Raw genomic sequence first — 15,801 nt, forward strand, 5'->3', positions numbered from 1 at the left:
GGCATCCCTGTATGACATTAAATTCTTTTGATAATTGAGAAGGCAGCTTAGCCATCTCATTTTTTCCTGCATGCATTGGAACCCTCATAACTCTTGGTTAGATTAGAAGGAATTTAAAAAATGGGTTCATTATTTGCCATTGGCTTTGAAAAGCTATCTTTTTAGCCTTTGCTTTTAGTCCTTTCATTGTACAGTGGTTTCACATCAAGCTATTTGCTGATAAGGCTGAGTTTCCTTCTGTTGTTTCTTGTTTACACTGATATCTTAGAGGAAATGAACTGACCATACTTTCAATGGTTTGAATCAGGTCTCCACTTCTTCTGTGGTTGAAGGAAAGGAGCTCCCCATTCGCAGTTCAAGTGAAAATGCCAAAGTTAGCAGCCTGGAGAGCAGCTCGCCTCGAATCATTGCAGTTCACTATGTTCTGGAGGAGAGCAGTGGCTACATGGAGCCCACGTTGCGTATCTTAGCCATTCTCCACACCGTCATTTCTTTCTTCTGCATCATAGGATACTACTGCTTGAAAGTAAGATAGTAAGGCACCAAGGTACCTGTGTGTGTCTGTGTGTGTGCATGTCTGCTGCAGGTTGCACTTCTGGGGAAGCAGATTCTGAGATGAAAATTACAGGCACAAAGTTTATTAGGGAATGTTCTATGAATCAACACCAGTAGGGCAACGGGAAGAAGGAGGTGGAACAGAGGGAAGAGTGGGGCTACAGTGCAGATGCAATACGGCACAGTCACAGGCCTAAGTCTCTGAAGTGGGGCTGCCCGCTCAGGGTTGTCCTGGGCTGGGGCATTGGAACCTGACCTTAGAGCTCCGTGTTGACCAGCCATTGGCTGCAGGCTGCCCTGGGAAGGGGATGTGGCCTTGGGCTGTCTTAGGTGGCTTTCTTTCACATTATTGGTAATTATACACATAATGGCCAATTTCCTCTATAACTTGACCCCACAAAGGTGACCAACCCCTATGTCTCCTAGCAATGCTCCAATGGATTAGGAATTATAGAAATACATCGTATCAAACCTATGAATCATTTTGATTGTTCTGTTATTAGGTACATATGTTGCCATCCTTGGCAGAAATGCTTCACAGTTTGTCACACTTCACCCAGAAAATAGTACAGCTCTATCCTTAGAGCCCTACCAAGGGATTAATATAATCTGGTGCATAGAACGTAAGATAGTCTCTCTGAGTGCTCAGAGCTCCCCGTTACCTTTGCAAATGTCTTTATCTTTACCTAGAAAGACACTGTTCACTGTAATGCCCTATTGCACTGTCCCCTGCCTCTGATTGTGAAACTTGCAGAAGACTTTTGAAAAACCAGGGCCCAGGGTACCAGACTAGACTGTAAAGTTTTCTTCAGAAACTCCTCTCCCAACCTTTTCTTCCCTTGTTTTATGAGGGGGGATATTCTCCGATACTTCCAGAATATCTGCCTCTTTCTTGTATCTGTGCCTTGTATAAACTTTGTTCATATGAAAAGAGAATTGATACGTTCTGGAAATATTCTGGCAAACTGATGAAGATTTTTGCTGATGTTGAAATTAAAATTTATTTCAAAATAGCATGTGGGCATGCTGAGCATGGAATTATTAAAGAGATTTCTCAAATAAAACTGCATTTTTTTTAGAAGCATGCATTTTGGAACATTAGTAACATTGCTATATTTTATTGCCTACATTAGTGTTGCTATATATATGTATATATGTATAAAATATGCAAAAGAAAAAATTTTGCATAATCTTTTTAATACTTAAAAGTGATTTTATTAGTACAATTATCTATGAACTTCTATGTGTTTAAAAACGTATGCGTATATGTATAATATCTATTCTGTCTTCTGTTTTTCCAAAACCTCTAGATCTTCTTTCTGCCTAAATATAGCCGATTTATTTTCACTCAATTTTTACCTTCCTGGAAGTAACATGGGAAATATTTCTTTCCAAAAGCTGTTTTATAAAGATAATGACCACAGGAGATGCCAGTAAATCTAAACTAATTTTAACATGTTTATTTTTCCCATGTAGGTCCCATTGGTTATTTTTAAGCGAGAAAAGGAAGTAGCTCGAAAATTGGAATTCGATGGGCTGTATATTACAGAACAGCCTTCTGAAGATGATATTAAAGGCCAGTGGGATAGACTGGTAATCAACACACAGTGAGTAAAGAATTATATGGGACATTTCTGTGCTCAAAAACTTAAAGACATAAAATACTTTACTGGAGTTTCTGCAGATTTGTCAAAAGTTTAAGAGAGGTGAATAATAGTTATATATTCCGCCAAGAAAATCAAAAGACTAAGCACCATCAGCTTCTTAATGGATGCCATCAATTTTTGCCCTCTGTGTTTCGAATTCCTTCATCAAGGATGGCTTTGAGTCCATTTCCACAGCACTGATGGAACTTCACATCCATTACTCAGTGCTCAGGGAAGTGTGTAGCTGGAGCTACGTAACCTACAGGGCAGGGTTATCTCATCCGAAAGCGCAGACGAAGCGAAGATTATTCATTAAGGAAAGAGTTGTAGCATTAAAGGCAAAAATATTGAATTTCACACTTTTAATATTTCTAAGTTGTTAACTTTTAGTTGATATCATCAAGCAGCCTAGCATACAACTAGCTAAGCATTATGGCATGTGAAATATGACACAGGAAAACAAATACTTTTTCTAGACACTAATCATTTTGCCTTGTGGCATCAAGATCCAAACCTCTAGCTGCTGTTTCAGGTATAAATCCATCACAAAAGTATAATTTCTACTATAGAAAGTATTGGTGATACAATATTTTTTGAGTAGTTTGTGCTTCTCAAGAGTGTAATATCTTTTCTTAATTGTGATTAGTTCTGCTTCTTCTTAAAAAGTTATTATTTCTGGTAGGTTCTGAGTTTTCAACTGGGAGTGTTTTATTTGTGAATTGTAAATCTTTCCTCTAAATGCTCAATGTTTTTTTAGCAACTCTAGCTATTGGTACTAAATCTAATCAAGTCTTTCCCTTTCAGTGAATCCTCCATTAGTCAGAGTGGCAGAGTCCTGTTTTTAGTACTGTGCTCAAAGTGTCCCTGAGGATAACTAGCGGGAATGAGATTTTTTTACTTCATAGGGAAAACAATGACAGATTTTTTTTAGATACTTTAATTTTTAAAGATAATTGACAAAGAAATGTATGTATTGACACATTTTAAGTAAACAAAAAATATAAGGACTACTTATTAATAAATATTCTCATTTTCTTCTCCATAAAAATATTAGTTCATAGTCTTTTTGTGATTTATATATTTATATATTGAGATTTAAAATAATATTTAATATACTCATGATGTAGAAAAATTATGAGATGTGATGGGAAACAAATTCATTGTAATTTTTGTGAATGGAAGAATACATGTTTACTTATTATTTTAAGTATTTTGTATATTCCAAACAATATATTGTTATATTTCATTTTTAAAAATGATAGTGTTTTACTTCTGTGCTTTCATATCTTTTAGGTCATTCCCCAACAACTACTGGGACAAATTTGTTAAAAGAAAGGTAATACTTCTTAGAAGGAATAAAGTCTCTATTTTTTTCCTAAAGTACAATTCAGTTTTGAATTTGATGTGGCTCATATGTAGAATGAGATACTGATATATGCTCTATCTGCCATTTCAAACTGGAATAGAATTGAATATGAATTTCAAAAATTGCTCGTAAGAAATCCATACTCTGCAACCACGAAATAAACAGGCATTCCTTCATCCACCCTTTCTCTGACCCAGGTGAATAAACAGTGCTCAGTCTGCACATTAACAAGAATTGGTAAGAATTTTCTCTGAGGTCGTTTGGGTAACCTAAATTAGTGGGCGGCCATTTTCTGGTAAGACAGCTGATAAGTCACCAGGGGCATCCTCCTTTACACTTAAGAAGTAAAGTTTTTGCACGACAACAAAGGACTGAATTTTGTTTACCTTCTATAACTTGAAAGATCTTTTCATAAAGTCTTGTCCTGATGCAGACTGCATCAGAGGGTGGTAGAAAGAACACTGAAATGGATTCAGCTATGGGCTGTGAGGCCTACAAAAGCTCGGCATGTGAGAGCTGAGGGTTATCTCTGCCCTGCCTTCCACACAGGATTTCCATGTAGATCAGGTTTTTTTTAAATGAAATCTCAACACAAATAACCAATAACCACTCTATAGATAGGAGAAATAAGATGAGTTTTACTTGAGCCAGAGTCAGGATTATAACCTGGGAAGGCCTTTTCTAGAAAGGAAGAAAGCATTTGGAGAAGCATGGTTTTCAGTACAGTCTTATATCTTTTTGGAACAAAGAACATACATTCAGAGAACATACACTCAGGATACATTTTCATCACAGTTTCAAAGAGGTATTTAGTTGCACGTTAGCAGGTCAGTGTGACCCAGATGTCGGGAAAGGGACTAATAGGCTGTTACCCATAGGGCGTAGGAGCAGAAGTACACATTCTTATCTTAAGAGAGAGCATTCTTTACTTTAATGGTTAAAGGTGATGGGCAGTGTGTGTTTGGCCATAAATCAGGCCTCTTTAGTTCAAGCCAACCAGTTTTGAACCCAAATACCTCAATATGTAAAAATCTCATCAGAAATAATGTATGGAACAGTACTTGTAAACAGTAAAATGCTATAATCCTTATTTTCTAGCTGCTACTTATTCCTTGAACCCCCTAAGTGCCAAACTGACTCAACTCACCCCTGTTCCATGTGCAGACAGTGCGGAGCAAATGGCTGACGTTCCTGCCCAACAAGGTGCTCTTTTCCCTTTGATTCCGCCAGCTCAGCACTACTCTGAGTGCTTGGCGACTAGCAGCCACACACTGTTTGTTCCCAATCTGAGGGGACACATGGAGCTTGCACCGAGAATTTAAATCAAGTACATCATGAAGTGCATGGCCTTTTTTCTGAAGTAACAAGACTTTCTAGTTGAAGAGAGCAGTGTGTTTGTTGATTTTTGTTTTGTGTAAGTGTTTTGTCTCCTGACTTGGCCTTCTGAGTCGCATTGTACTGCTGCATGTGAGGGCATCCAAATTAGGCAAAAGCTTTGAAAGAACAGTTTTTAAATAGCTAATGTGACTATTTTATTCTTACTATTTAACACAATAGAGAAGCTTCTAAATTATCAAAGCGAGAATTTCTATGAAGGAAACTCTGTATTTAGAGTCAAAGAAATAGATAAATTGTAATTGCAGCCAAGACTCTTGATAGCATTCCTACTCTCGTGCCCAATTTGTTCCCCAGGGAATGGGGGTGAGGATACAATCCATAGGGAACTCCCGCTCAGATCAGCCCAGCCCGTTTGTAGTGCAGTGAGAATAAGGCAAAACAAATTGTTTTACTTAACCAAAATAATGTATATTTATAGGCTTTTTAAGTACCGTTGCTCTTTTATGTTTTCTTTTCATTTACCTGATTCAGATTATATATTCAGAAAAGGCCAATTTTTATTTCTGCCAATCCTTTCTTTCTTTCTTTCTATTTATATGTCTTTCCTTCATCCATTCTAATCTTTTACTTTAACATCCCACTTCTCCTTTTCTCTCACTCTCATTTCCTTGGTTTCTTCTGTATTCCTGTTCTTTGCTTACCTCCCCTCTTTTCACCTTTCTCCTTGTGCTTTTGCTTCATTACTTTTCCTGTTCACTCCATTTCCATCGTTCTGTGGACTCTCATGGTATGTAGACTGTGGGCTGAGGGTCGCCCTATCAGAGTCCAACGTACTGAGCTCAAGGGTGAGCTGGGAGCCCCCGTCTAAGCACTGATGTAAAAACATGACACATGGGCAAAGCCAGGCCAATGTGGCAGCAGGAGAGGGGCAAGGAAGCCAAAGGGGGTTGCTAAGAAGTAACTCCAGTGGTGGACAAGGAAGCTACACTGATAAGAATTACGCTGAGGACCTGAGGATGGTGAGAGGGTTCCAGGTCCAGGTGTTATTGAAGAATTGCTGGAGTCAGGATACTACGGGGAAAGTTGAATGGTTGAGTGGAGACGACAAGGGGATGCCGTCACGGTGGTGGCCAGCCCAGTGGCCTGCAATGGTCTGTGCAGAAGATCTTTGCTGGGAGTCAGGAGCTGCCTACATGCTTCCTCACCCAATCTCACTTGCCTAGCTTGGCAACCTTGGCATGTTACATTTTCTAAGACACAGTTTCTTTATCTGCAGAATAGGACGCTAATAACACAAACCTTACATGTTGTAATAGTCACATGAGGGAAAACAAGTCAGGGTTCTTAGCGTAATTCTTGGCACAAAGTATGAATTTGGTGGAAGTTACTTTCATTCCATTTTCTCCCACTTCTTTACCCGTTGAGTTCAGCCCATCCTCTTTCTATCACATGCCTCCCTCTCTTCAATAAGAAATCTTGTTCCTCAGATAGGCATTACTTGAAATGCTGTAAGTTTGCTTAGACCTTAAGTGGTATAAATCACAGAAAATGAGCCATGAACTAGAATTTTAAGTGAACTCGAAAATAAGACAAACATATGCTAAGTACGAAAATAATTAGATATTTGAGGCCAGCTTGGTGGCATGGTAGTTAAGTTCGCGTTCTCCACATCAGCGGCCCAGGGTTCACGGGTTCAGATCCCGAGTGCAGACCTGCACACCCCCATCAAGCCATGCTGTTGTGGCATCCCACATACAAAATAGAGGAAGACTGGCACAGATGTTAGCTCATGGACAATCTTCCTCAAGCAAAAGGAAGAAGATTGGCAATGATGTTAGCTCAGGGCCAATCTTCCTCACCAAAAAAAAAAAATAATAGTAATAGTTAGAGGTTTGTGTGCACGTGTATAGATAAGGCTACTTAGTGGTTGAGGCCAGCAAAATATTTTTGTTTCCTGCCTCCAGGTTATGGATAAATATGGAGAGTTCTATGGCCGAGATAGAATCAGTGAGTTACTTGGCATGGACAAAGCTGCTCTGGACTTTAGCGACGCCAGGGAAAAGAAGAAGCCAAAGAAAGACAGCTCCCTGTCGGCCGTGTGAGTGTTACTTTTGCTCTCTCCTATAGGTCCAGGTTGAAAGAAGAGAAAATTAATACATTCCTGAACTTGCTCGTGCATTGGTTTCCTTTGCTTCAGTGACAGAGGAAGAGAGAGATGAGAGAAACAGAGGATGCATATAAAGTCTACTTTTAAATTTCTCAGTATTTTGTGCTCTGGCATGATTAGGTTTTTTTCTATTAATTTTTGAAGGTAGCTTTTTCCTTATTTGCATTAAGCAATAAAAAATAAAGAAGACTTATGTTCTTAATTTAATTTGCCTTTCCTATCCTTAAATGCCATTTAAGTCAAAATAAAACATATGCAAAAGTGCAGTACATGACTGTGTTTTCTGATGCTTCCTGTTGAAAAGAAGTTTATTTTCGTATGTTTTGGAAAAAGGAAGTATGTATCCCTTTTATTAAAAATATTCAAAGGTCATATCCTTTTATTACAATTATTGTATTTTCTTTAAATAGCAAAGACTTCATATGTCAGAAATACTATGCAGGCATACTATTACTTGGAAAGTTTACTTTAAAATGGGGTACTTTTTAATATAGTGCTTGCATGGGAGAATGCATTATGATATAACTAGGAGGGTGTAAACCAGTTGAATTGAATTCACCTGAGACTGAATTTTACACACACCCGTATATGTATAGTGTGAGTATGTGTACATACATATGTATCTATTTTGAAAATTTAATTAACTGTAATTCTGGAATAAATGTAAAGCATACATGCTTTAAAAATATAATTTCTTGTCATAACCGCTTAAAAAATTTTAGCAGAAACATAATAGTTACCTTCCATTAAAAACATGTCAGCCTTTCTTATCTGTGTATTTATCGTCTCAGTCCATTAGGGATGTGATGATTACTTTGAAAACATAAATATTTAAGATTCTGTAGAGCAGTGTTATTTTACCTTAGATAAATATTTTACTTAGCATTACAAAAAGTCTTTTGAGGGGCCAGCCCTGTGTCGTAGTGGTTAAGTTCATCATGCTCCACTTCGGCTGCCCGGGTTCATGGGTTCAGATCCCAGCACAGACCTCCCATTGGCCACCATGCTGTGGCAGTGACCCACATGGAATGTAGAGGAAGATTGGCACAGATGTTAGCTCAGGGAGAATCTTCCTCAAGCAAAAAGAGGAAGATTGGCGACATATGTTAACTCAGGGCAAATCTTCCTCAGCAAGAAAAAAAAAGATATTTTGGCTTACCCATCTCATTGGTCATATATTTTTTATCTGTCTGAAAACTTGTTAGAGTTACTAGGGTCTATAAAAATAATGCGAACCCAGTTGAAAAGTAGTTAGATAAGCAAATATATGACAGAAATTGTGAATTTAGATCCAAAATATTTGTTGGATATTTTGAGAAAACAAGTGTGGTACATAAAGACTATGTCACTGTATATAAGATGAAGTACCATTGACAGTCCTTAGGAACGAAGGCCCTTATGTTAGAATATCATATAAAACAAGGACTGTGCTGTGAACGGTACTGAGTTTCCTAGTAACATTTTCAAGTTCCTGATAAGCAATGTACAATTAAATAATTTTACTGAATTATACATTTTCAATGGTCATATTTGTGAGTCTAAAAAGTAATTTTGAAAAAATCAAAGAAAAGTTTAGGCTGTTTTCTTACTATGAACAAATAGTTTTAAATTAGTGGAATATTCCACTGTTTTACATAGTAAATGTTTGCAAGTTTGACCCCCAAGAAAGCACCAAGAAATCAATGTGGCATTTATTAATACCTTTAAATATAGATAATAAAAGTAGAAGCGTAAAGATCTAGTAGATGACATACAGTACTTGTAAAAATATTTACATGTAGTGTTCCTTTATTAAAGTGTTTAGAAAGATCAAATTTTAAAAGATATCTGGTTTCTATATGACTATCATCTTAATGTGAACACTTGAATATAAGGAAAATATATGTGTCTATGTGTGCATGCATTTATCTATCAATCAAACATATAGGATTTGGTATGTGCACATTTAAATAGATGGCCAGCTTGCCTCTTGGGGATAGAATGGCTGCCAGCATCCAGAAAGCCCACATGCGTCTTCATTTGTGTCTTCATGGAGTAAGAAGGGGAGCTCATATCTCAAAACCATCTAGCAAAGCTCCTCAGCTTCTGGCTTTTAGTCTACCAGTGAACCAAGCCCTGTGGCCAGGGGAGTGCTGTGCCCTGATTGGCCTAGATCAGCTGTGGCCCATCCCTGGAGGTGGGGTCAGCCCCATCCAAACAGCATCGCTGCCACTGTTGGTGAGAAAAAATATTGTACACTACAGAAAGGATATGCTGCTTAGTGATGTTGGTATCAGTGATGTATGGTAGGGATGGAAAATAATCATAAGAATAATTTTCTAAATCAACTAAGAAATTACCATGGGAAATTCAGACATCCTGATATAAACCTTTATTTTATTTTAGATTGCTTTCATGGAAAATAATCATGCTCTCATTTAAATTACCCCATTGTTTTTTTTTTTTCCCCCTCCCTTCCTTTTTTATTTAAGAAAAATTTGGGGGCCGGCCCCGTGGCAGAGTGGTTAAGTTCGCGCGCTCTGCTTCGGTGGCCCAGGGTTTCACCAGTTTGCATCCTGGGCACGGACATGGCACTCTTCATCAGGCCTCTTTGGGGTGGCATCCCACATGCCCCAACTAGAAGGACCCACAACTAAAATATACAACTATGTACTGGGAGATTCAGGGAAAAAAAGCACACACACAAAAAAAGATTGACAACAGTTGTTAGCTCAGGTGCCAATCTTTAAAAAAAAAAAAAATTCTTTTTCTATTGAAACCCATTGTAAATATTCATGGAACTTTAAAAAAATGCTCTTTAATAATAAAATTAATTATAGCTCAAAGACAATGTTGTTTCCTTAAAATAAAAAAATCCTAGGCTAGGGTGAATTAAACCTTAACTCCTGGGAGGAAAGTCTTCTGAGAAGTAAGCTTAGATCAGCAACTACCTATCCTAGCACTTATAATTTAAGATTGGCCTGATTAAAAGAAATGATTAAAGAAGTAATTAAAGACTAAAACAGTAAGTCTAGAGAAGCCCTTTTGAAAATAATAATAATTTTATATTATATTGTATTGTATCATATCCTGTCATATCAATTAATTGGAATATTGGAAAGGCTAAGAAAGTCATCATAATTTCTAACCCATAAATCAGTGGCATGTTCCGAAAAAATGAAAATTAAAAAGTATATTTTACTGTGGGTATTTTAATCTGCAAAGATCATGAATATTCATGCTAAGATTCATTTATTGGACCTATATTTATTGAAAGATATTCACTGTGTGAGATAATGTGCTTGGTGCTGGGGAGTTCACAGAAGAGTGAGCAAGGCATAAACACACACACCTACAAGCACAAAACAATGCGGAAGCCGTCATAAAGGAAGGTGTCTACGGAGTGCTATAGGAACTGAGGGGGAGGGTTAAATTCCGTCTTGCATTGAGAAGGGGAGGTTTCTGAAAATAAAAGGAAACAAAAACAAAATGAAAAGGCCCTTTCATTGGCAAAATCAGTAAGTTGTAAAATAGCTGTAGACATTAGGCAGGTTTTCGTTAGTTGAACTAAAAATTGTTCTGTTGGAATGCAATTACAAATGTATAATGTTAGTGAGGAAACTTATGGTACAGACCTGTTGATTGATTTCATACAGTTTCCAGGAATAATTGTCACAAAAAAGTGAGTTTATATTTAATGTAGGAAAAGAAAAGGTGAAAAAGAAAGGACGATTCTTAAATAATAGAAAAGGAAGGTGGTGAAGTTCTGTTTTATTTTGTTTTCCAAGATCCCTCTCAAAAAGCGTGATAAAACTCTGGAATACATTGTCCAAGGGGGCTCTCAGCGCTTCCCTTGGCACCTGGACTAGAACTAATCTCCAGAGATGCTACCAGTCTCATCCCATGTAAACCCTAAATGTTCGCATCACAAGGGAAAAAAAGTTTTTGAAACTATATGATGGATGTTAACTAAACTCATTATGGTAATCATTTCCCAATATATGTAATGCAATATATATATGCAAGTCAAGCCGTTATGCTGTAACCTTTCAACTTATACAGTGCAGTATGCTAGTTATATCTTTAAAAAAATGGGGGAAAAAACGAAAGTGAATGCCAGCAGGCTCTTGCAAGCCTATGAGTTTATGCTTAATATTCATATCTATAAACTTTTCCTTTTGTCTTTCCAGACTGAACTCTATTGATGTGAAGTATCAGATGTGGAAACTAGGAGTCGTTTTCACTGACAACGTAAGCCCGCTTCATTACCACAAAGTAAAATGCACTCTGATTACAGGAGTCTGTTGGGCTTCTGCAGATGGAAAGATGGTTATTGAAGAAAGTTATTCAAATATCAATTCAGTTAATACAGACTATGTCTGGGAAAGACCCATGGAAATATATGATTAATCAGCTCATCTCTCATTCCATTTCTTTCAATTGCTGAAAGACTAAAATGAAAATAAATTTACACCAGAAAAAGAAACTGAGACGCGAATTCATGTGTATTATCACTCAGATTTTAGATGAGCAATGGCATACTTCAAAATATTATAGATGTTAAAAAGAAAGTTTTAAATATGTTTAAAAAAAATTTTTAAGCATTAATTGTGATCAATTTAAGTTTCCCCCAAATTAAGTACGTTAAATTGTTGTGTTCTTTTTCTTGATTGATTCTTCTTTTTTCAAAGAGCCTAAGAGCTTATGAACTAAAAATGAGGCCCAAGTATATGCTCCAATTTAGTGAAAAAAATCACCCATTACTAAAAGCTACAGCTCTCAGAGCAGATAATCACATTTTACTACCCTGACTTACTCAATAGCTTAACATTTGTGATTCTTGGAATTTTCAGTTTGAATAATTGTTACTATCACTTATTTTGATGCTCCCATTGAGGCTGTGGGAGGGTGCTGGGAGCATCATGAAACTCGTTGAAAAGGTCAACTACACATTTTTTCTGTAGGATCTCAGCCCATCTCCTCATTGCTGCTTCATAATCCTCTCACCGTCCTCACGCGCCCTGCAGATAGGGTCACATGAACAGACCTGAAGGCTTAGCCCTAAACCTGCTGCTGCTCTTGCTCCTGTGCTTTCTCTCAGACGTCTCGTTTAGTCTCAAAATCTCACTCTGATTTTAGTACTGACTTTTATAGTGAATGTTAGTTCCATTCTCCTAAAGACCTATGACACCCCCAAAATTCTCCTACCTCTGTCCCCACCCCTGCCTCACCCAGCCATGGGCCCAGAACTCTTGGTCTCTTAGAGAACCCTTCTAAGAGCTCAAAATCAAATCTTGCAAATATTCTGTAGAATTGTCAACTGTTAATAAGGTGTCTTGCAGCTACTTTCTCATCTAATACTGGAAGCAACTCCCTGAATAAAAAGGAGGCCACCTCAACTCCAGTGTTGGTGTTTTCCATTCAGGTAGCCAGGCCATCGTGGCTTCTGTCTGCCAATGTCAATCCTCAGTGCCACAGGATTGCATAGCCCACTTTTGCCAGATGCAGCCTGTCTGTAATATTCACTTTGCTATGTAGTTTCCTTGTCAAGAATTTGGGCACAGACAGATCCTGGAGGAAGTCTGAAGAACCTTCTTCAGACATCTTTCTGATATGTTATGAGACATTCATCCACCTGCCGTTTCCTGGCTTCTGTTTGGCCAATCACCTCTCAATGTGTCTTCATTCTTCAAATTGCAGTTTCTCTCTGAAACAAAGCTAGAATTACCAGACGAAATAAAGGATTCTCAATTAAATTTAAATTTCAGACAACTAAACATATATATAATTTGTAGCATAAGTATATCCCAAATATTGCATGGGACATACTTATCTAAAAATGTATTTATTCTTTATGTGATGTTTCACTTTAACTGGGCAGTCTGTATTTTTCTTTGCTGAGTCTGGCTATCCAAGCACAGCACCAATGTACAGTCCACACATGTATCCCTGACTCTGCTTGTCACTTATGTACATCTCCTTACTCATCTTAGGCCCACAAACTTGTCCTTTTTCCTCAGCCTTTGCATTTCTTCCTAGCCTGCTAGAGCTTTCCATCTGAATGTCCCTTGACAAATTTATCATCTTCTCTCTCCTCCACACCTCCCCACCAAATTCAGTCTCCTGTCTACAACTTTCTCTTTCTCTTAGTGTTTTTGCTCTTTTTGCTCCCCAAGCTCCAAAGATCAGTTTGGACTCCTTTTCCTTCTTCCAATGTATACATTTAGTTATTTGCCTAATCTTGATCCTGTTTCTGTTCTTTGTAATTCTCCCGTCTGCCCTTACTGATTTTGAGGCTAGTTGTGGTTCTCATAACCTCGCCACTGGGCTTGTCCAGTAGACATTCAATTTAATGGCTCTGCCACTTACAACATTTTTCAGAAAGTAGCTTAACCTTAGGGAGCTCACTTTCCTCATTTCTAAATTAAAGCTAAAATTGCCTATTTATCAGGGGTCTTGTTAGAATAAAATGAGAGACTGTATGTGCAAATATATGGGACACTGAACAGCATTTAGCAGGTACTCAAGAAATTATCATAAAATGCCACCTTTCGTATACCATTATTCTGTTCAAAATGTTCCAGCGGCTCCCATCTTCCTATGGGACATGCCCATATCCCTTAACTTGGCCTCAAGGCCTTCCAACTCCACTGTACTTTGCAGCCTCATCTTCTGAAACAGAAACTCACCACCAAACCAAACCATCATCCTCAAGCACTCTGTGTAGTCTTAACTCAGTGGCTGTCTTTTAATGCTGTTTTCTTCTACTTGATCTCTAACTTCAGTCCCACATTGTCCATGAAATCTCTTGTGCCACCTCAGCCCCCAATATCTTCTTATTGGTCTCTGTTAAAGGTTAGATATATTAAAGTCAAAAAGAAGGTTTCCACCCCCTCCCCAAATAGGTAGCTCCTATCTCCACTGGCAAAACATACTTTATGCAGAAGAGACTCTAATCCACAAAGTAAGAGCAATCACAGAATATTTTATTCTACTTTATTTATTGCCCCCTCCAAAAAAATATACCTTTTTTAGCCTATGTAAAGTTAATCCCTTACACTGATTATACTCAAGAAGATTTCTACAGAGTACCAATTTTATTATTAGGTTTGTTACAACCTTCAGTGACATCAGATACTATTAGAGTTTTCTCCTAGACTTATCTTGGCTCATGTAAATTGAGATGCCTAGATAATAAAAGACCTCATATAATCTCTTATGACTAGTAGGTTGCAACAAACACTGAGTTAGCGAGTGAATAAATGAAAGAGGGAAAGAAGGGAGGGAGGGAGGGAGAGTTGGTTGGTTCTTTGGTTGACTGTAAAGCAGTGCGTCCCAACTGGGGCAGTTTTGTCCCCCAGGTGACATTTGGCAATGCCTGGAGACATTTTTGGTTGTCATGACTTGGGGAGGGAGTGTTACTGGCATCTAGTTACTAGAGACCAGGGATGCTGCTGACCATCCTGCAGTGCACAAGACAGCCCCACGACCAAGGAGTGTCAGTAGTGCTGAGGTTGAGAACCCTCACTGTCAAGTAGTAAGTCAAGACATTTTTCTCTGTGGGGGATAAGTAAGAACAGACACTCTGATACGGAGAAGGGAGAGAATGACATTGAGCTTTTCAGAGCAAACAAATAAAATGTAAAAACAAACTGATATAGCTAATTTGAATTATATAAATTTATAGTCTAAGAAGATAAAGTAAATCAGTGATTATAATAGGATGAAATCAGCGTAGCTTTTGACAGTAGTCACGCATTGCATCTTCTGATACGCCTTTTCCCCATTTCGTCTTGACAGTCCTTCCTCTACCTTGCGTGGTATATGACTATGTCTGTTCTTGGACACTATAACAACTTTTTTTTTGCTGCTCATCTTCTTGATATTGCTATGGGATTCAAGACGTTAAGAACCATCTTGTCATCAGTAACTCACAATGGCAAACAGGTAAAAGTTTCTTTTTTCCCCCGTAAGAACTAAAAATGCATCAAATATACCAATAAAAATAAAACCAAACTTCAAATGACAATGTATAGTTTTAAAGATTTTTGTGAATGGAGGATCTGTGCTTTTTCTCTTATAAACCACGAGGAAGAGTAATTTGAGAGTCCCCTACACCCATATTCATGTCTTGTCTTGACTGATTTAGCTGTGACCTTGGATAAACTATTTAACATTTTAAAATCTCAACTCCCTTATTTTGTAAAATGAATAAAATAAAAGCACCTACCTTATAAGATTTTTGTGAAAATTAAATAAAAACATGAATGTGGAGGCCTTAGCTCAGGCCCTGGCACATATTAAGCACTCGAGAAAATAGTTATTATTTTGTTCCTAATATGATATTCACTCCATTTGATAATCTGGGAAACCAAAATGTGTTGTAGCCTCCTGATGCACTAGTTGCGTTAGTAAGAAAACATGAGATGCTGCATTCTTAATTTAATGTAATATCTTAAAACTGGATATTCATGTGCTCTGTTCTCCACTTTTAAATTGGACAAAAGGAATAATAATGTTTCATACTTGACAAGGTCCTACTTACTTGGAGGAAAACTGGCTTAGTTCCAGATAATCAACTTAGGTTCTAAGGGAACCCAATTGTAATGTTAAATGTTCATTATTAATAAACTTATTAAAGAAGCATTTATTTATTAATTCATTCTCTATCAAGTGTCCACAGGGAGGTAACACATTCTATGTTAGTTATTTAGATTAACAGAGTCCTTCTTTTCCAGAATCTTAAATTT

The 15,801-nt window shown here is 37.5% G+C and overlaps 1 protein-coding gene across 4 annotated transcripts in view; it reads left to right on the forward strand.

The window, feature by feature from the left end:
* RYR2 (ryanodine receptor 2) overlaps positions 1 to 15,801 on the forward strand; it is a 678,741-nt gene that overhangs the window by 645,690 nt on the left and 17,250 nt on the right. For all 4 annotated transcript variants that reach the window (XM_046653495.1, XM_046653496.1, XM_046653497.1 and 1 more), the window contains 6 exons: positions 308 to 526; positions 2,032 to 2,162; positions 3,495 to 3,537; positions 6,870 to 7,003; positions 11,242 to 11,302; positions 14,852 to 14,998. In XM_046653495.1, the coding sequence (XP_046509451.1) occupies positions 308 to 526; positions 2,032 to 2,162; positions 3,495 to 3,537; positions 6,870 to 7,003; positions 11,242 to 11,302; positions 14,852 to 14,998 (735 nt within the window). The remainder of the gene's footprint in view (positions 1 to 307; positions 527 to 2,031; positions 2,163 to 3,494; positions 3,538 to 6,869; positions 7,004 to 11,241; positions 11,303 to 14,851; positions 14,999 to 15,801) is intronic.

This window comes from Equus quagga, chromosome 2, assembly GCF_021613505.1.
Source record: "Equus quagga isolate Etosha38 chromosome 2, UCLA_HA_Equagga_1.0, whole genome shotgun sequence".
Classification (NCBI taxonomy): Eukaryota; Metazoa; Chordata; class Mammalia; order Perissodactyla; family Equidae; genus Equus; species Equus quagga.